The sequence below is a fragment of the Phaethon lepturus genome, unplaced genomic scaffold (assembly GCF_000687285.1).
Source record: "Phaethon lepturus isolate BGI_N335 unplaced genomic scaffold, ASM68728v1 scaffold14418, whole genome shotgun sequence".
Lineage (NCBI taxonomy): Eukaryota > Metazoa > Chordata > Aves > Phaethontiformes > Phaethontidae > Phaethon > Phaethon lepturus.
In genome coordinates, this window is record NW_010555594.1 from 5,505 (window position 1) to 25,661 (window position 20,157).

Genomic DNA, 20,157 nt, shown 5'->3' on the forward strand with positions numbered 1-20,157 from the left:
CACCAGGGCTCCTAGAGCATGCCTGAACCGTGGTTCCCAACAGCTGCTATGAGCAAAGCTGTGCCAGCACCCAAATTAGGGTGCTGAGCACCACAGACCACGGTGTGCTGGCTGAGTCCAAGCAGTGCTTTGAGTCAGACCTAGATGCTTTGGTGCCCCCATGCCTAGGAAGAGCCAGCTTCCAAACTTCAGCGAAAACTCAGGCTCTCCCTGCTTCAGGCTGTATCATGGGGCCAAGGTGTCCCCGAGACCCTTGTTCCCCACATGACTGTGTCAGCTTCCTTCAACCTAGTCCCAAGACCCTGTTTCAGAGCTGGTCCACCCTCCATTTTCCTTGCCTCCCCACCACCGTGCAGACAGCATACATACGCAGATGGCATTGATATCAGACTCGTGCCCTGAGAAGGTCTGACGGCAGGTGCCCTCCCGCACATCCCACAGTTTGGCAGTAGCATCACAGGCCCCAGAGATGAAGAGTTTGAAGTCTGGGGAGACAGCCAAGCTCATACAGTCTCCGGTGTGACCCAGGAACACAGTCTTCTGCTGCCCTGTCTCAATGTCCCAGAGCGCACTGTGGGAGAGAAGAGAACTTCTCAGAGCCAACCCAGGCAGATAGATCTACAGCTGTGCTGAAGAGCTGTCCCACTCACGAACAAAAGGAGGGAAGCCATGGCCTGGCTAGCACATGGGAAAATGGGTGAGAGTATTGCTGGAGTCAGCTGTATACAACAGGAGATACCTTCACAGCTGTTTCTGGTCATACCTTGGCCAACAGAGTTAGGCTAAGGCTGGTGGGTATGTGATATATTCCCATAATTGCCACAGTTGAAAGTAATACTGAGAGGAGGAAAGAGGGACCCAAGACAAACAGCTGGAAAAGGTCTATCATATCCATGCTTATAAGATACACGGGCTGTGTTCACTGGGATCCCATGCTACAGACAGGGGAACAAGCTCCCTGTAGCCTTGATCTCTGATGGAAATGCCACATCCTGACTCGTCCTTGTTCAAGAGGTTCTTCCAAAGCAGGTGTTGGCAGGGGGTGGGGGTGAAAAAAGACTCAGAGCAGCTCAGAGTCACAGCACAGCGAGACCTGAGAGCCAGGAACCAAAGGATTCAGGCACTGCCTTTGCAGATGTCCCTTGCTCAGTGGGCAGGACTTGAGAAGTGGAGCGTGTACGCGAGCTCCACATAAATTTATGATGTCTTTTGTCCTGGGATAAACACCACTGTGCCTTGTGACAGCTGATTACATGGTGCCTACTACTTTACCAATAGACCTGCATCTTGACCTGACCTCAACTGGGAAAAGCAGCACCTACTCTGCCGAGGGAGGAAGAAGCTATCAGGCTTCCTAAGGTGCTCTCTGTGGCCTCCCTGTGTAGGAACAATTCATCCTTAGATAGTGCACTGCTGTAGAGCAAAAGGACTGCACTTGCTGACGTGAGATCTGCCTCTAAGAACCAGAGGTCATGTCACTAGGATGCAGAAGATAACACTCACCATGTGGTATCTCCAGAGCTAGTCACAATATTGTTGTCATCAAGAAATCGGCAGCAGGAGAGGTAACCTGGGAAGGGGGAACAAGCAAATATGAGAAATGGGGCAGGGATAGAAGAGTGAGGTTTGGACGCAGAGGGCACCCAGGTTGCAGGTAGGCAGCACACACACCTGTATGGGCTGAGAGCTCCCTGCTCACTTTGACATTGCCTTCACGAGTCTTGAGGTTGTAAATGGAGCACATGTTGTCAAGGCCCCCACAGGCCACGAAATTGCCTGAGGGGGCATAGGCACAGGTCATGACCCAGGAAGAACGCAAAGGGATGGCATGAACCTGGGAGGACAAGAAACCATGTTGTGACTCTGGCAGCAGAGACAGCAGGGTGAGGGCACTAGGTCTGAGGGGACCCACATCCTGGTTTACTGCAGCTGCCTGGCTCCTACCTTGTTAGTCGTGTATGTGTCCCACACAATCAGTTTCCCATCTTGTGAGGCACTGACCAGAAGTCTGCGGGAGAGGAAGAAGATCATGTTAGTAGCTCTCTTCCCATCAGAGCCTTCTTGCCCTTCACACCCATGTGCACCCAGCAGATCAGTGGCATCTCTCTCACTTGGAGTCTGTGGACCAGTGCATGGCATAGATCTTGGCCAGGTGCCCACGCAGGGTCCTTCGGGTTCGCATCTGAATGCGGCCAACAACCTCCACTCCAGACACAATCTGAGGAAAGAGTAGGGGGAGAGAAATAATTAATCTTGGACTGGCAGGAGCTTTACTGTTCCCCACATCTCTACCTCCTAACTCTGCTTCCCAACTGTAGACAGTCCCCCTTGGAGTGGAGCTAGCCGACCCCGACACACACTCACCTGCTCAGCCAGCCCTGTTCCTTACCTGAGCAAGCGTTGTGTCTGCACAGGCTTTCCGGGCATCCTGGAGAACAGACAAGAGCAGAGGAGACAGAAAAAAGCCATGTGATGAAGGCAATAGCAAGTGAAATTCAGGGGCATAGCCTCAGAGCTGCTACAGGTAGGAACCGTGAATTTGTTTGGATTGTGGCCAGCACAGGGGGATCTTGGTCTGTGACTAGGGCAAGTGCCAGTCAAACATCAGGAAGGTGAGCCAAAAGCTATTCAGCTTCCAGTTCCCCAAGCAACACCCTTTCCATGGATCCTCCTGCCTGGCAGGACACCATCTGCCTCACATACAGAGGAGGTCCTGGGGACACACTATGCTCTCTGGTCCCCTGCAGACACAATGCCTGTGGCCACTTCCTTCTCACTGTTGTAGAGTCCCCTCTTCCCTCCCCTTTTTCCCCCCACCGCTATGAAGATCTCCATTAGCACTTAAAGTGCTGTGCAGAACTGCAGAGAGGTCCAAGGATGTAGATGGAGAAAGCTCAACTCCCAAGTTGTGGCTGAGGAGAACTTGGTCACAGGGGGTAGACACTCTCTCAGCAGTTTAATGACTGTTGCCAGCATTACCGCAATCTGCTTCTTCAGCTGCTCAGCCTCCTGCTTCATTTGTTCCATTTCCCCCATCTTTCTGACCTAGGGGTGGCTCGTCCACGTAGGGCAGCCTTGAATCTGGGGAGACAAATCAGAGAGGTGTGAGGTAGAAAGGGCACTGATATGCCTGCTCAATTATACAAATGTAGGCATCTTTGATAAAGGCTTAGTAACCATTTCTTGGCTGAATGATTGGTAATGTCATGCTGTATCCCATCAAAGCCCTTAGCATTTGAAAAGTTTGTACTGGGCCGGATCAAAGGTCCATTTGGTCTTGTAACCTGCTTACATGTACACTGGGAAGCTGAAGACCTCCAGAACCTCTTGCTGAGGTTCTGGCTGCACTTGTCCCCTCACCTCTTTATTTATAACTTCCCCATTCCAGGCCCTACCAAGTCATGGGTCCTCTTCATCAGCTTCTCCCTGTCCATGCCAAAGCTGTCCATCTTAGCCACTGGGCTCCCCCCATCAAGTTTTCTCCTCCTGGAGCTATCTGCTATTGTTTGTCCTAGACAAAGCACCACCAGTCAGTGCCCACCAGCTCTTTGACCATCAAAGAAATCTGGGTGCTGTTGAGGTGCTCTGTCTGGGTTCACTTTTAGTTCCACCCACTCAAAAGGTGGATACCTGGGGAATGATCTAAGAATAACATAAGCAGTCATACTTATCCTACTTTCCTAGCCCCAGATTTTCATTGACTTCCAAAGCTAGAAGCAGCATTACCATATGCAAGTTCTTGATGGATTTTTCTTCTATGCATTTGTCTACACACTTTTTGCACCCATGCTGAAATTTAGCATCCTCCAATGGTGAAGACTTCCACAGCTTAGTGGCATGCTCTGCAAAGAAGTTCCTGGTTCTGTTACTCCCAAATGTCACTAGTTCCACCTCGTGGTACCTAGCTTTTGAGTTGGAAAAATCAGCAAATGACTGGTTTCTATTCACCTCAGTATCACTTGTATTTTTAATGGATCTTTGTCATATCCGCCTTTATCCATCTCTTTTCCAGACTGCAGAACACACTTAGTCATTCCTCCCATGTGAGCCGTTACATCCTATTATCTCTGTTGTTCTCTAAGTCCTTTTCAGTTGTTTACAGAGTATAGACGATACGTTTTTGCAGAGAGGGCAATGAACCGGAACTGTAATCCACATTCAAGATACAGGTGCACTGTATGATTATACAGCATCTCAGTTTTGTTCTCTCTCTCTTGTTACATGCACTTAAAACTTCACCAGTGATTCTAGCATTTCCCGGTCTCATAGACAAATCTGGTCTTTATTGCTTCACTCTTTCTCCTGGGTAGGTGTGGGTGTCCAGATGTGCTCCAGGTGTTCTTCATCATTAGAACCAGTGCTTTGCCCCAAGGCCAAAAAATGCTCCAGCTGCATCTGCAGAATTTCACTTTCTAGTCCCTGTGAGTCACATCACCTCCGTCCCCCTCTGGCCTGTTGCCTCAAGGCCGCCTTTCTTCCAGCCAACGGGGTTTTGGGTCCTTCCACGCCAGCCTGCTCTCTTGCTGCAGGCAAGCACATGCAGATAGCTCCCAAGTCCCACCTTTGCTCACTGCTTCGTAGAGCAGCTCCAGTTTCCCTCCAGAATCCCTTACCCTGAACGTCTCCGTAGCTTTCCTTTGATCCTCCAGGCAGAGTGAGTTTCCGCTTGGCCAGTGACTCCAAGTGCAGCCAAGGCAGGGAGACACAGGTTTCCCCTGAGCTCCTGGGAGGCATGAATGCATCCCGGCGGGAGGCTATTTCAGGCTACACTTTGCAGAGAAAGGCTTGCACCTGCTGCCTGCAAGCCTGAATGGAGCCACTGGGCTTGCTGCCCCTCCCCTGCTGCCTGCCGGCGCCCTGGGCGTGGCTGCTGGCCCAGTCCGCTGGCCCCCGCGCCGGCTGAGGGAGCGGGAGAGGAGCCGGGGGCTGCACTGGCAGAGCCTGGGGGCAGATGCCACAGCAGTGGCCTGGGGCTGCCAGCCTCAGCTGCGCTGAAGGATGGGGCAGACCAGCACGCAAGCTGGGCCCTCTCCACTGTTTTTTTTCTTCTCTCATTTTGACAGAACAGTGATGAGAGAGTTCCTCCCAGCAAGGATGCATAGCTGTACCTGGTTGAGTGATGCTGGCCATGAAAGCCCACCTGCATGCACTTATCCTTTGGGGAGGGGCTGGGCACCCCACTCAATCTCTCAGCTAACTGACAGGCTGGGGAGGTGCTGGGGAAGGCTCTGCACTTTTCAGTAGGAGGCTGCAAATCCTTCTTATCTTGTGGCGTTTGCCCCTCAACTTCAGTCAAGCTGCAGAGTCTGCGTCCAGCTCTGTCACTGCCTCCCAGCACACCAAGTGGCAAACCTGAACTTCCAGCCACCCTGCTGAGACCAGCCTTGTCACTGCGGTCCACACCTTCCCCTTTCTCAGTTTTCCCCAGGACTGCTCCTACCTCCCCTCCATCAGCCCTAAGCACTGGATTGCCTTTTGCTGCTGGGCCCCCTCTTCCCTCTGACTCTCTCCTTCCAGTCTCCTCTGCTTGGTCCTCAAGCTCTCCAGGCTGTTATTTCACACACCTGTGGCCGAGATCATTGTCCATCCACCTGTCCTAATCTGTCTGTGTCGACTTCTGTTTTTGCTCACCCAGACCTGCATGGAGATGGGTACCTTGTTCTCTCTTCCTTCCAATTTCTGCCCCAGGTGAAGGTGGCTGCGCATATCCTCCTCATCACCCGTCGGATCCCCAGTCTCTTTTGCATCTCTCCTGCTTTTTTACCATTCTCTTCCCTTCCCTGGCAATTTCTTTCTCAACTGCGGCACCAGCCTGGGATCCCAGTTCACAGGCACCTGCTCTGGAAGGTTGCACAACCAGATGAGGGGCTTTCGGAGCCAGTAGGCAGATCAAAGGGCAGGGGCACAATGTCGAGGACGGATAAAAAGGGCTAAATATAGAGAAGGTGCAGCTCAGGTTCAGGACTCTGTCCAAACCTTTAAATCCCTTTGAAGGAACACTCTAAATGAATTTGGGAATTGTTCTCAGCCTCAGAAGGACAAGGAGCCACAGATGAGTGATAATAATAGCTCCAGCTTTGCCTGTCGCCTCCGCCCATCACATCCCAGTGCAATTTGTGGAGCGTGAGTTACCTGGTCCCCAGCAGAGTGCAGCTACCTCCCGGGAGGACCACGGCAGGTGTGCAAAAAAGCAGCTTATCATGGTCATGTAAATTCAGGACAGGAGATGGGGGAACTGAATGGAGGAAGAATGCAGGAAAGGGGAATGGAGCTTGGGGTCTGGCCAAGGCATGTTCCTTCAGTGGCCAGTGGGACCCGAGGGATGCACATTTGTTGTAGATCTATGGATCAGCTCATGGTTGCTCATGGTAGCTGCCAAGCCTGGGTTTAATGGTAAAAGCTTCTAAAGGGTGCACCCTCAGTGCTTTCTAGAAGTAAGGGCTCCTTCAGATGGATGCTAAGCAGTAGAGGAAACCAGGTCCTTAGGAACCTTTGAAAAACCAATTCACCACCACCACCCCAGCATTGCAAAGAGCTAATGATAGGAGGACCTTGCCACCAGCACTGGTCCCCAGACTTGTGCCTCCTGCAAGCATTGCTGAGGCACATGGCACAGCCAAATAGAGGGTGGGCTTAGTTGGTTTACACCTGCTCTATTCTGAGCTCTGCCTTGGTTGTCTTCATCCAGTTCACAGTTCTTGTCTTTTGAAACTATATTTCATTTCTTCTGTTCTCCAACATGACAGTTCTTTCCCCTCTTGCCTTTTCCAACAAACTTGCTGGAGGCACCTGCTGTCTGTGAGCAACCTGATCCATGCTGAGCTCTTGGGTGTCCGCTGGTAGCAGGCTGAATGCCTCTACCATGGCGTGAAGCTGAGAAGGATCTGGAATTGTCCACCTTCTGCCTTTTGCTGCTGCGAGATGCCTTTTCAGGGCAGTGGCTATATCCCCCACACCATGCCAGGGCAGGGGCCCAGCCTGCACCCCAGGGGACAGTCCTGCCGAGCCACTTGCATCACTCCCTGGTGGGGATGGGGGCACAAGTGATGGTTGGGAAGAAAGGACAGGCGAACCCCTTTATTTTTTAGCCTCTGGGTAGCTTCCCCCACACGGGGAAGGGAGTGATCCCTCTGTGGGATGCTGGGAGAGGGCTGTAAATAGAAAAGGGAAAGGTGCAGGAGGGAGGACAGAGTATTAATAGGCAGCATCCCTGGGTCTCTGTGTAATCCGTGGTTGGCCTTGCATGCTTGCCCTGGTGACCCTGGGCTCCTTGCAGAGCCGGATACAGAGATGATCTCCCTCTGCTGTGATGGAGATCAAAGGCCAGGATAAAATTACCCTGCTCTGCTCCTTGCTTTCTGAGGGCTCTTTCTCCATCCAGAAAAGCAGCCAGCTGCAAAGAGGTGTGCACAGGGGCAGACCGGGAGTGGAGGACTGTGTATGGTTAGCCAGTGCCTGGTCCCTCCAGGGAGGCGTTACCCTCCCGTTCCAGTCTGGAAACTGGTGAGATCTACCTGCCCAGGGGACAACAAGCAACCCCATCCCAGTGCAAAGCCCTTCATCATAAAGACATCTCAGCACTAACCCCAACTCCTTCCCCACCCTGATTTTCTCTACCACATCCTCAGATGGGATCAGCCCATGTACAAAAACTCCACACACAGCACCGCACCAAGAAACCCAGAGCCCCAAGTTCCAGACTCACCAAGGTGACCTCAGGCATCACAACAAGGCAGCATCCTTACCGGGATCTGTAGAGCGAGGTGGGTTGCAGACCCTCACGGCCTGTCTCCCTCGCCGAGAATGGCTCCCCGCTGTCCAGAAGCCCCTTGTCCCTGTGCGGTCTCCAGTCAGTCCTGCCCGTCCACCCAGCGAGTCCCTTGCTCCCTCTCTGCTCCTCAGCCTCTCCCAGGACTGATCTCCCCATGGGGAGCTGGAAGGCTGTGGACGGGAGGGGTTGGGGGAGGGCTGATTCCAGGAGCAGCGTCAGGCAAATTAAATCAGACACCAGAGACTTGGGGAAATCGGATTGGGACGTAATGCAAAGCAGGTGGATGGGGAGGGGTGAAAAGAGAGAGTAGCGCACTGCTCCTGAAGGGAAAGAAACCATCACAGGCGGATTTGACTCCCTCTGTTTATATCAGCAACAAACTAATAAAGTGAAGATTAGCCAGAACAGGCTAGGATTATCAGCCACTAGGGCAGGGCTTGCTGCACCTCACGGACCACAGGAATCCCCATTTTCCCAGGGACAGCATACTACTTGTGTCCTGGACAGGGTGGGAAGAGGGATGGTGCCACCCACAGTGGCCCTGCCAAGAGAAAACCCACGTCAGGGCTGAGGTCACACCCTCTCTGGGCGGCAAACTGCATGAGGAAAACAGAACCAGGCACAGGGGCCAGGGGTGGCAAAAGATTTGGTGGCGTGCCTTTTGGCAGCCACTTTAGTGGGATGCTGCGAGGGGATTATCTTGGCCTCAATCTCTTTTAATCTCTCCCGCGGCTTTGGCCCAAGCCCGAGATAAATACCTTTTAACGGATCTCATCTGACGTCAGGAGGCCATCAGTCTAATCACCCAAGCCCCCTTTGGGCAAAGCAAGCTAGTGATGTGGACACTGGCCCCTCACCCCCCAACATGTCCTCGTCAAGTAGGAACCATCCAATGCCCCCACTAAATCATCAGGACAGACATGCGATTGCTAGGATGTGAGGGAATTTGAAATGCACACATCAAATTGCCTTTTTCCTGTGGCTCTGGGGAGGATGGGAGGCAAAAAGGATTGCCAATGCAGGTTTCCCAAGCTTCTGTGTCAAGGAAGAACCGGGATTCAGATTGAGGAAAGACTTCCCTTTCCATGGAGCAAGGGCCCTGTGCCAACAGCGACGATGGGATCACCCACCCACCTCTTATACCACCAGCCCTGGCCCTACAGATTTCTTCCACCTGAACTGTAGCCCGGGTCTCCGTGCACAACTCTCATCAAGGCCTGTGTTTGTCATGACCACAGACTGATCTCTGGCTCTAATGCTTCCCAGGAAAATGGTCACTGCTCTTTTTGATACTCCATATCCACCCCATTCAATTCCTGTTTGGCTGCAATATAATCCCATCTCGGGACACTAATCCCCTGGGCAGTGACAGCAGATTGTCTTTGTATCAGGGTGGTAAATAATAAACAAAATATCTCTTCTGCTTTCAGGGGCAATTTGATGCATGGACAGGTAAAAAACCCACAAACAAACAGAAGAGAGGCCTTGCTGCATGAGCGCACAGTGCTATTTCCTAAAAGCACTCCCCACCCTTTCCAGGGGTTAGTCATGGCAGAGCTGACTTTCTCTCTTGCTCTCCCCTATTGGAAGTAGCTGGCATCTGGGCAAATACTTTGTTTTCTTTCACTGAGGGCTCAATTTCCTTCCATCATTTGTTAATTAAATTTCCATCAGCAACAAGCGTGCATGTCTCCCTCCTGGTGTACAGACTCAATCTCCCACCAACATCCATGTCCAGCATTTTGCTTTTATTCCATATATTCACAGTCCCTCACCTTCCCTCTCTCAGACCAGTTGCAAGGTTCTGAAGTTTGCAGGTGCCTAGGAAATTCAGAGGCTTCTGTTTTGAGTTCTTGAATGTGAGACAGCCCTTGCTCCTGAAAGACCCCAAGCTCCTCCTCTCCTCAGCTTTGGCCCTGGATGACCAAGAAGATGGTACTGAGAGGAGCAGGGTGAAGGGAACCTGCCTTCTTACTTCTGAGTGACACAAACACATTGGTGAGGCAGTGAAGAAAGTTCCTGGTGTCACTGATTTTAATACACTGTTCCTACTCCCATTTTTCAGCTGCTGGGATGTCACAGAGAAGAAAGCTGCATCCCTCCCCATCACTACGGCTCTAGCATGCTAATACACTGCTCCAGGCCCCTGTGGTCCCGGTGCTACCATGACCTGCCAGGCCATGGTGTGTGCCAGTCCTGCCCCTGAGGCCCCACGTACTCAGAACTCATCTCTGGCCCGCAGCTCCTTGGGGTGCTGCGTCCTGTCTGAGCCAGGCTTATGTCTCCGGCTCATGGGCCTGGCTCCACTGTTGGGAACAGGAGGCTCTGAGGAGGATCTGCTGCTGTGCTCAGCTCCCTGATGTTCTTCTCCATTGGGTCGGTCCTGCTCCACAGCCCTCTGCTCCATCAGCTCCTCTGCCTTCACCCGCTCCTGCAGCCATGAAGAGAGAGATGATGTGAACTCCTCCCTGCTAGGGTCTCGGCCCTGCTCACAGGGGCTGACAAGACACATCTCGTCTTTGCCACATCCATCCAACCCCCCCAGAGCCCATTCTCTCTTGCAGGACCCATCACAGGCTGGCCCTTCCACCAGATGCCTTGTCAGAGGACAACCCCCAGCTGCTGCACTAGGCCCTGCCCCATGGGAAAGCCCACAAGCCATTTTTCGTGGGGATTTGATCCAGCTTGGAAGTACTCATATTCGTTTCTCCAGCATGGTCCTTTACCTGCTCAGCATGCTCCTGGGAGTGTGTGTACCAGAGAGCAATGGCGCAGCGCCTTCCGCGCCTCACTGCCCACACACCGTGGGGGTTCTCCTTGCCAGAGCTGAAGGCTACTAGCCTCCCACACTTAGGACGCACCTCAGCCTGCCAGGAGAGAGAGAAGAGACAATGAAGCCAGCAGCCCCTGGCTCTGGGGTACACAGTCCTTCTACAGATGTCACACTGCCTCTGGGAATGCGGAACAGCGGAGAGCTGCTAGGCATCTGCTGTCAGTCTATGAGCAAGATAGACCTGGGAGAGGGACAGAGAGAATCAAAGGCACCCACAGACTGCAACAGCCCAGAATATCTCATCTAAGGAGTTAACCTCTCCTCTGAGATTTGCCTCAATTTGCCTTTATCTGCCTCTATTTGAATCTGCCACAGCACCAGCACTGGATTGTTTCTGGAGTGGTGGGATCCAATAACCAGCTAATTCCCTCCCAGACTAAGTCTCACCCTCTGTCCTCCCTCCTTCATCTGGCTACTCCCAGACTTACTGTGACAGTCACAGTGTCCATTTCAGTGAAGAAAAGACCCCCACCTTGGAAGTCATCATTGAGGTAGAGAATGCCACTGTGGACAAAAAGAAAGAGGACATATGGATGGTGAAGCTCATTCCTCCCAAGTGCTTCCCCATATTCAGTGTCACTGGAGGCTGTGGCACCTGAATGATACCATGGGTTCAAAAACTGCCCAGACCAGTAAACAGGAGAATACATTTGGGGGTGTTAAATACAGTAGTACCTAGGTCAGGGGAGTCCCTGAGCTGCAAGCCACTGGAGGCTAGGAGAGTATGCCAGGGAGTCAGCTCTACGTTGTTTGTCCTGTCTTGTTTTGGGGTTTGTTTGTTTTTTTTAAATCCTTTGCAGCATGTATCTGTGGCACTGTTGTGACAATGCCCTGGCTTAGATGGACCTTGGTTCTGACCTGGCATGATGTTTATGTCTTAAGATTGTGAATAATCCAAAGCTTGGAAGAGGAGACTGATCAGCAAAGAAAGCTATGTCTTAAGAGTCAAGGAATTTCAGGGTAACATAAGAATAGTGAAAGAGGCTTAGTGCATGCAGAAAATAAAATTAGAACAAGAAATTTCTTTCCTAATGTTAGACAAAAAGAGAAGTAGTGAGGCCACTGTGCAGTGCAGGTGAGACTACAGTCAACTAGGTGAAAGAATGGACCACAAACTACTCAAGTTCCTCTTGGTATTCAAGTCAGCTGACAGAAAACGTCAGAGGAACAAGAGAAGTTCATTAATGGGACTGGGAGAAAGAAACAGAAATCAACACTGTGGCTGCTGAAGCGAAACATTAAGGACATAAGGACAGTGAGAGGATTACCAACCCTGAAACCCAGGAAGTTACAGATCTTCTGCCATAGGGTTTTAATAAGACTGAACTCGGGCTGGTAACAGGACTGGAGAAAAGCAAGGATAGCTCTCACATGCACAGAGGCAGGAGGGAAGGGATAATGGTTGAAGCATAAACAGGCCTGTCAGCCTGACATCAGCATTCTGCAGGACTTTAGACTCTGTTTCTGGGGAGGATAATTGAAGGACAAGAGGTAAATAGCAAATGGTCTTAAAATGTAACACGGGGGTACTAAAAGCAGATTGAGTTAGTCACACAATCTTTGGCAAAACAGTTGATTTCCCAGGGAAAGAAAACACGCTCGATCTCAGCAGTTTGGACTCTGGTAAAAGTCCTCAGAACAGTGCCACTAGAGAAATTACTAATGAACACAGAGACAATGAAGAAGAGTGCATGAGCAGCACACAGTGACTAGTGCACCACTGGCACCGAAAGGAGTCCTGTTTGCACTGGGATTCTTGGGCCCCTGGGCCTGATCCTGTTCAATAGTTTCATTAATGACTGCAGCACAAATACACAGAAGACATCTAGGAAATTTGGAAATACACAGAAGACATCTAGGAAGTCTGGAGCACAAAGTCCTCTTTCAAAAGTACAGTGGAATAGCTCAGCCCTTGTGAGTTGGTTGGTCAATCACAACTAACTCTGTAAAAGGACAGGAATACTCCTGGAAATAGTTCAGTGGCATAGATCCCAGGAAGGTATTTTAATATATATTCAAGTAGAAGTCAGAGAAGCCCACTACCCAGGGAGGAGTGAGGTGACAAGACAGCTTTCCCACAGGAGCTCTGTAGAGATCTAACCAGTTACATGACAGAGCCTGGTAACTTTAAAATCTGACTATACCAAGTCAACATCTGTATCAGAAGATAAACAGACTTGATACTGGAATTCTGTCTACGTCCCACAGCCTTACTGTAGCCTGCTCAGAGAAGATTTCTTCTCTGGGTACAGCTACCACTCAAAGAAAAGGCAAATAAGATTTCTGGATGCAAATAAGATCCCAGGGATGGGATAGGAGGAATCAACTGTAGTGAACTGACCTCTTTTGGCTGCAGTGTGCAACAACTGTCACTGTCTTTAAAATATATTTCAGGCTCTTTTGCAGAAGACTAACAAATCCTGCCATGGGCTGGAGAAAAAAAAAAAAATCTCACACGGAATGGAAAAACCCAACACAAAGTATTGTTTTCACACAAAGTGAATGCTGAGAGAGATGAATGAGAGAATAGTCACCAAAACACACTGACCGCTCAAACAAAATAAATCCAAGGAGCCTAGTTCTCCCTCTCCTGTAATGCATGGACAATGGAGCAGTAAGACTGTGAAAGACGGAATGTGGTTAAAAGGAATGGCTTGTCACAAGTGCTGGAAGTGGACTGCAGTACTGTGATAGACCCACAAGAAAACAATCTGATGTTCAAGCAGCCTTCCAGCCTCATTCTGGTCTCTGTTAATGTTGGCTGTGGGGAGGGAGAGGGGAGAAAGGGCAGATCTTGGAATCATAGACTCATTTAGGTTGGAAAAGACTTCTTCCCAGCCCAGAGAAGGTGTTTTATACCTCGTTCTGTAGCCACTGATGCAGCCTTCTGCCTGATTGTTACAGTCCTGGCTGGCTTTGAGCCAACAACCCATCACCTGGTTTCTATAAGCTAAGCTCATCCTCTGATGAGGCTGAGGAGACATTCTGATCTCCACATGATCTAATGCAGGTCCCCTTCTCTCACCTGTAGTCCCTGTACACGTAGGCAGGTGGTTCTCTCCAGCACTCTTGCCCCTCAGGATCCAAGAGACAATTATCAGCATGGACAGGATGACTAAGATCCATGCGACCTTCCTGTTCCTCTGAAAAGTGAAGTTACAAAAAAGAATATGGGCATTTTCAGTTGCAAGAAAAAATAAGGCAGAGAGAAAGGGGCACACTGAGAGTGAAGGTAAGACAGCCTCCTGAGACCACATGTCTGGGACTGAGGAGACTCTCCAGGAGACAGGGACTAACAGGGTGAAAGATACTTTACCCTCTACAGCTGTGCGGCACACAAGGTGTGTGAATGAGAAATAGAGTTTCTTTCCAGGAGTAAAATAGGACTCTATGATTTTCCGTGATTTCTCACTGGCCTGCAGAAGCAATCTGGCATCTCTCCAGTTCACGTCCCCATTCTGGGACAGCTACAAGTGAAAAACAAGCCTGTTAGAATACTTACACACAAAGACACTGTAAGAAATGATACACATACACAGTACAGAAGAATAGACCTGTGTAAAGTCATTTGGTCACACACATAAGGCAAGAGCATGTTTTCTCACACAAATATAAGTCAGGAGTACACCTGCACAGCAACAGCAATTCTTTCCCTCTCCTCAGCACATGATGCCACATCTGGAATGCAGTTTCATTTTGGGTCCCCCAGTACACAAGGGACACTAGCAAACTGGAGCGGTGAAGTGTCTTAAGATGGCAGGGGTGCTGGAGCACATGACTTAGAAAGCTGAAGGAGCTGGGTTTCTTCAGCCTAGAGAAGAGAAGGCCAAAGAAGGATCTAACTACAGTCTCCCGTCACCTAAAAAGGGGTTATAGAGAAGATGGAGACAGTCTCTTCTCAGAGGGACATACTGAAAAGAAAAGAGGCAGCAGGTGAAAGGTGCAGCAAGGGAAATTTTGGCTAAATATAAAGGAAAATTTCATCCCCTCAAGAGTGGTATAGCACTGAAACAGTGCCCAGAGGGGCTGGGGAATCTCCACCCTTAGAGATGTTCAGGACTTGCCTGCTCAAAGCCTTGAGGGATCTCATCTAGCTTTGGAATTAGCTATGCTGTGAGAAGGGTGTCAGACTAGACATCTCCAGAGGCTCCCTCCACCTGAATTTACTCTCCAATTCTAAGCTAAGCATGTCTGCAAGACTATGCACAGGGACAAGCAGCAATCCCGAAACCCTGTCTCCCAGGAGAGAAACCACTTGTCAAGCCCTCCATGGACAATGTGCCTAAACGTGATTGTGGAGGAAAGAAGGTCAGGAGAGACTGCACATATGCTTGCGAGGAAGATAACACACCCATGACCCCAACCAGAGTGCACTTCACAGAAAATAATGCTCGGGTGGCAAACACTTTACAGACGATCAAGAAGGCAGCAGACTCACAGAGCCACTTACTTGCATGGCCTTCAAAACAGTTAACCCTTCAAATCTCTCATGTGGGGTGTGAGGCGACCGTCTTGCTCGGTAGCCATCTCCTGCTTCTCCTGCTGCCTGGAACAGAAGGATACAGATGACATGCATTAGGCTGCTATCTCTCCTCCATGGAAACACTACAACCCTGCCTGCTGAGGAGGAAAGTACGTACACAAGAGCTCCTACAAGACCCAGGCCTCACCTTTGCAAGCCGGAGAAGGTCCTTGCACTCCGACTCTGTCAGCACTCTGTCAAACACAACCCTCTGGGTTCCATTCATCCGTCGGGAATCCATCGTGACAGCAATACCCTCAAACGGCAAAGGACCTGTTGAGAGGCAAGTACAGATAGGCATGAGCAAGCTTTGGACAACGATCCCTCAGACACCAACCCCCAGCCTGGACAAGGAAGTGGAGAGACACTATACATCCTCTGAGAAGACAGGACAGTTTCCCCAGAAGTGCCCATTCGTCGCAGACCTGGGCCACTTGCACCCCTCACATGCTTCAGGGGAACCAGAGCATCAGCTGGGGAAGCTGGCCTACAGCGAGTGCTTCAGGAGCCAGCAGAAACTTGGGGCTTGCTGGGAGAGCAGCAGGGAGCTGAGGAAAGTTGAGTGCACTGTGGATCACAGCAGCAGAGCAGGTCCAACCTATTGGGGTGAGGCTCTGGAGAAAAGAAGCAGGTAAACACCTCCGTCAACTCTCCTTTCAATCACACATCTTGTCCCAGAATTATCTCCAGTAAATCTTTCTACTTTCTTTAGCCCCAAAGAGAAGCAACGGGTACTAGCTGGTGATTTGATCTTTTGAACTTTGGCCCTTTCTGCCCCATCCCCCTGACCTCTGGATGGTCAGGAATGAATGATCTGCTCTCCCATGTGTCACAGCAGAGAACCACTTCAGGTGACTGCAAGTAAAGACTCCAGGACAGAGAGCTGCAAGAGGCTGTGTGTCCACGCATAAGAATAGAGGACCAGCAAGAACACAGGACTCCGCACTGCAGTCTATAGCATTCACAAACCATTTGGACTTGTGTTTTTCAGGGAAAGACTTGCCCAAGCCAAATAATCTGTTTCCAGTTTCCATTTCCTCCCCTCTCTCCTTGTCCCCTTCGTTGTTTGAAGTTGGGCTGGTGGAGTTGAACCAGGTTTGGTGTAGACACTCCTGCCACACTGAACAGGGATCTGCATGTCCACAGGCTTGTCACGTATTCAGGCACCACTGCTCTCAGCTTCTCCAGCCACAGTGCTCTTTGAGTTCCCATCCCAGAGATGTACGTGGTGGGATTTTGCAAGATTACGCATGCATCAAAGAGGGAGAAAAGAAACAGTGAGAAGACTTGCTGAGCCATTCGAGTCAGTCTGCATCTATGCTAGCATTCAAATGTCTAACGATGGAAGAAAAGACAGCACTTAGCCTGGCTGACTGCATCCAAGTCCTTCTTTAAGCTCTTTTACTCACCCCTCTTCTCTATCTCTTCCACATCCAGAGTTTCCTGCTTTTGCTTCTCCTGTTCCTCTCTCAGGAGCAAGGGAAAAAACAGAGACCAGGGCTGTCAGTACACAGAGCTATGCCTAACCCTCCTCTGTAGTAGCATTTCATACCCTTCCTGTTCCGATTTTGCCCATTCCTCAGTAGGTACGACTGTTCCTTGTACTGCCCCTGCCAGTCCACCCCATCCTCTACTTCCAACACTTATATTTCAGTCCTAGTTGACTTGGCCAACCTTACCTGTGTTTCTTCTTTAGGTTTTCGGGAATCAGCTCATCTGGAGTCCAAAGATCCTGTAGGAACAAATGCAGATGGTTTGGTACAGAACAAACTTCTCCCACATTGGATCATGTCAAGCAGCCAGTTCCTTGTCCTGCTTCTCCAGTGAGTATCAGACCAATGGTTCTGGCCTGCTTCTGACGACAGCCAGACTGGGCTAATGCATATGGTTACAGCAGCAACTTCCAACTAACTTTAGTCCTGGAGCAGTGGAAAGGCCTGAAAGATCCACCTCATAAGCACCTGGGGTTCCTTCTCATCAGGATCTGATCCTTTTTGGATCATGTACTATAGATGTGGCACTTTGGGACATGGTTTAGTGGGCGTGGTGGTGTCAGGCTGATGGTTGGACTTGATGATCTTAAAGGTCTTCCCCAACCTTAATGATTCTATGACTCTATGAAGTGAATTCTGGCAACTGTCTTGCTGAAATCAGGGCAGGAAGATTAAGATGATACTGTTACTTACAGGGTCATTAAAAGTTCCTCCTAGATGCTCCACTGCGTAATAAATCAAATTCTTCTCCATCAAAGATCTCTGCACATAGTGTTGAATATTCTAAGGAAGCAAAGAGGCTGTCAAACAACCACTCCACAAAAGACAACCGCATCCCTGTCCAGGGCAGAACCCTGCCCCAAACACTGCTGTGCAATATGAAAGGCCAGTTCTGTCTTGAAGGGACCCTGCCTGGTACAGACTATAAGTAAACTCAGGCTCCAGTTTCTTTGGTCCTGGACTTGGCACACATCTGCAGTGAAACACGTTTCCCTTTTTGTCTCCTGGATTGTGATCCTGTCATATGGGACAGGGGAGGGTCAAAAATTACAGACCTGGGTTTCTAAGTACCTCTCTGGCTGTGACAGCTGTGTCCTCTCCCAGTTCTGTGCGATACTGTTTCATTTTCTCCAACATTGGCTCATCCGTGGGATAGAAGAGCAAGTAGGAAGCAGCACATTCAGCAGCCAGTGCCTGGTTCCCAACTTGGGCAGGGACAGAACAGAACAAACAGGTATGTCTCTCAAAGATTTGATGTTAGCAGCAAATATGGATAGGCCAGCAGCACCCAATGTCCCAGTCGGGATCTGGCAGCAGGAGGCCTTACACTGAGTACACATCAATCCCAGCCTAGCTGGGCCTCTACCCAACAATGGGCAGAGAATACAGGGAATGAGCCTGGTGAAGAACGGGCCAACTTTCAGTACTTATTGGGAGCTCTTTCAGAGGAGACAGAGAAAAAATAAGTATATATTTGGAAGAAAGACAGTCCCACCTCCCTCACCCAATAGACATAATGAGTTGTCTGGAGGCTTCTTTGAGATACAAGTTTTACCAATGGCCTGACAGAGGAGATAAAAGACAGTTGGGCCAGTGTGGGAAGGAGCAGAGGTATCTAAGAGAAGAGCTAAGGGATGTGTGAAAGTGACAGGGTGACAGGATGACCAATGTCATGACAGGCCATCAGTTCAGCGAGTGCAGGCAGGGCTGACTCAGAAGGAACACCACTGTTGAGATGAGATGCACATGCATGCTCTGACAGGAAGTGGTGGCCTGGTCTGGAGCCACGTACTGAAAAGTAGAGTATAAAATACACAGCAGATGGTTGGAGCAAGGACTTGAAATGGAGAGTGCTGGAGGAAAGAAGAGGGAACAGCTATACATTGCAGAAGCTGCACAAGGAGACTGAAGTGGACCACAGGGGACTTTGCCCAAGGTGGCTGCAGGCTTGAGGAAGAGAAGACTGCTTCTGGGAAAAGTCAGGTGGCAGAAGCAGGGAGAGAAAGGTAGAGCTCAGGTCAGTGTGCCACCTCTCCCCATGACACGCTGCCCTTCAGATCCAGAGGCAAAGGCAAGTTTAGGGGTGCCACAGCATAATCTGCTGGGATGTGGCTTTGCTCACCTTGATCGTAGGCAAACTGCAGTAAATCAAGATGAGAGGGTATGAAATCTTCCGTGGCAGAAATCCGCCCCGGCTTTGTGGCAATTTCAAGGACACACTGCTGTCTGCATTTCAAAACCTGAATATAATGGGCTGCAAGAGAAGGGAGCAAGAAAGGCAGTAGTTCACACTTCTTCCAGACAGGAGTGCCTCAAAATGGGGCATGTCCATGTCCACATGGCCTTCCTACCCAACCCTGCATGCCTCTAACGCTACCTGCAATGGCTTCATACAGGCCAGGTTGCATCTCCTCCTCCTCCTCGTCCTCATCCTCCCAAGGCCCTTCACACAGGGCGCGACACTCTTCTAGTGCTGACAGCGTCTCTGTGAGTGACTCCTCCAGCCTGACCACAGCCTGCAGGTACTCATCTGCATTGTAGTGCTGCACACCAGCCTCATATGCTTCCTGTGAAGGACAGATCCGGGGCCCTCATCAGTGTGGGTGACACCAAAGGACGCCCAGAGACTTTGAGTCACGCACAGGGTAGTACTGACATCTAGGGGCCTGCCTGGGGCTGGCATGCACAGCGCACCACACAGTGACAGCAAATCTTCTGGACTTAAGCCAAATATACTTCTCCAAGGCCCTGCAGCCTGCTGTAACTATCATCAGAAAGTTCCTGTGGCACACTTGCAATGGTTTGTCTTCACCCTGAAGAGAAAGCTTCAGGCAGACCTTATTGCAGCCTTTCAATATATAAAGGAGGCTTGTAAGAAAGATGGAGAAAGACTTTTTACCAAGGCCTGTAGTGACAAGATGAGGAACAACAGTTTTTAACTGAAAGAGGGTAGATTCAGATTGCACATAAGGAAGAATTTTTTTATGATGAAGGTGGTGAAACACTGGAACAGGCTGCCCAGGAAAGTTGTGGATGCTCCATCCCTGGAAGTGGTCAAGGTCAGGCTGGACAGAGCTTTGAGCAACCTCATCTAGTGAAAGATGTCCCTGTCCATAGCAAGGGGGTTGGACTAGATGATCTTTAAAGGCCCCTTCCAGCGCAAACCATTCTGTGATTCTATGTATGGGGGCCCAGTCTCAAACCATGGCCCTTGCATGGGAATGGATCAGGGCCCCAGACTGGTGCCTAGGATGGGCTAAGGGCTGTTGACACCCGGCTCTGCACTGAACCCTCACCCAGTGCGGTGTAGCCTCCAGGTCCCGGAAGTTATTTGACTTCACCCCTGACATACGCCGGTACTTTTCTATGTCCTCCCGCATTTGGAGGTGCTGTGGATTAGCAACGAAGAAGGTGTGAGCGGCAGACACGGCCTGATCCAACTTCTTCAGCTGTGGAAAAAAGGCAGCAGCTCCTGTCACACTCCTGCGGGCCTGCTTCTCTTCAGACCCACCCCTTGACCCAGCTGCTCCCTGGATTC

General features: G+C 50.4%; 2 protein-coding genes across 3 annotated transcripts in view; both read right to left on the minus strand.

Annotated features, from left to right (window-relative positions):
- GNB3 (guanine nucleotide binding protein (G protein), beta polypeptide 3) overlaps positions 1–3,081 on the minus strand; it is a 5,177-nt gene extending 2,096 nt beyond the window's left edge. The window contains exons 1-7 of one of the 2 annotated variants that reach the window (XM_010292212.1): positions 2,980–3,081; positions 2,390–2,428; positions 2,112–2,218; positions 1,945–2,008; positions 1,672–1,834; positions 1,504–1,570; positions 370–571 (exon numbers count right to left, since the gene is read on the minus strand). In XM_010292212.1, the coding sequence (XP_010290514.1) occupies positions 370–571; positions 1,504–1,570; positions 1,672–1,834; positions 1,945–2,008; positions 2,112–2,218; positions 2,390–2,428; positions 2,980–3,036 (699 nt within the window). In that variant the 5' untranslated portion in view covers positions 3,037–3,081. The remainder of the gene's footprint in view (positions 1–369; positions 572–1,503; positions 1,571–1,671; positions 1,835–1,944; positions 2,009–2,111; positions 2,219–2,389; positions 2,429–2,979) is intronic. The other variant, XM_010292213.1, reaches the window with a different exon arrangement.
- Positions 3,082–9,773: 6,692 nt separating this feature from the next.
- On the minus strand, positions 9,774–20,091 carry LEPREL2 (leprecan-like 2; the record flags this gene model as incomplete). Its single annotated transcript, XM_010292215.1, has 11 exons — positions 9,774–10,202; positions 10,498–10,638; positions 11,033–11,108; positions 13,630–13,747; positions 13,921–14,071; positions 15,055–15,150; positions 15,275–15,399; positions 16,536–16,592; positions 18,742–18,873; positions 18,997–19,186; positions 19,916–20,091. Coding segments are annotated over 11 exons (1,475 nt in total), but the record flags the coding sequence as incomplete, so codon positions are not given.
- Positions 20,092–20,157: the final 66 nt, after the last annotated feature.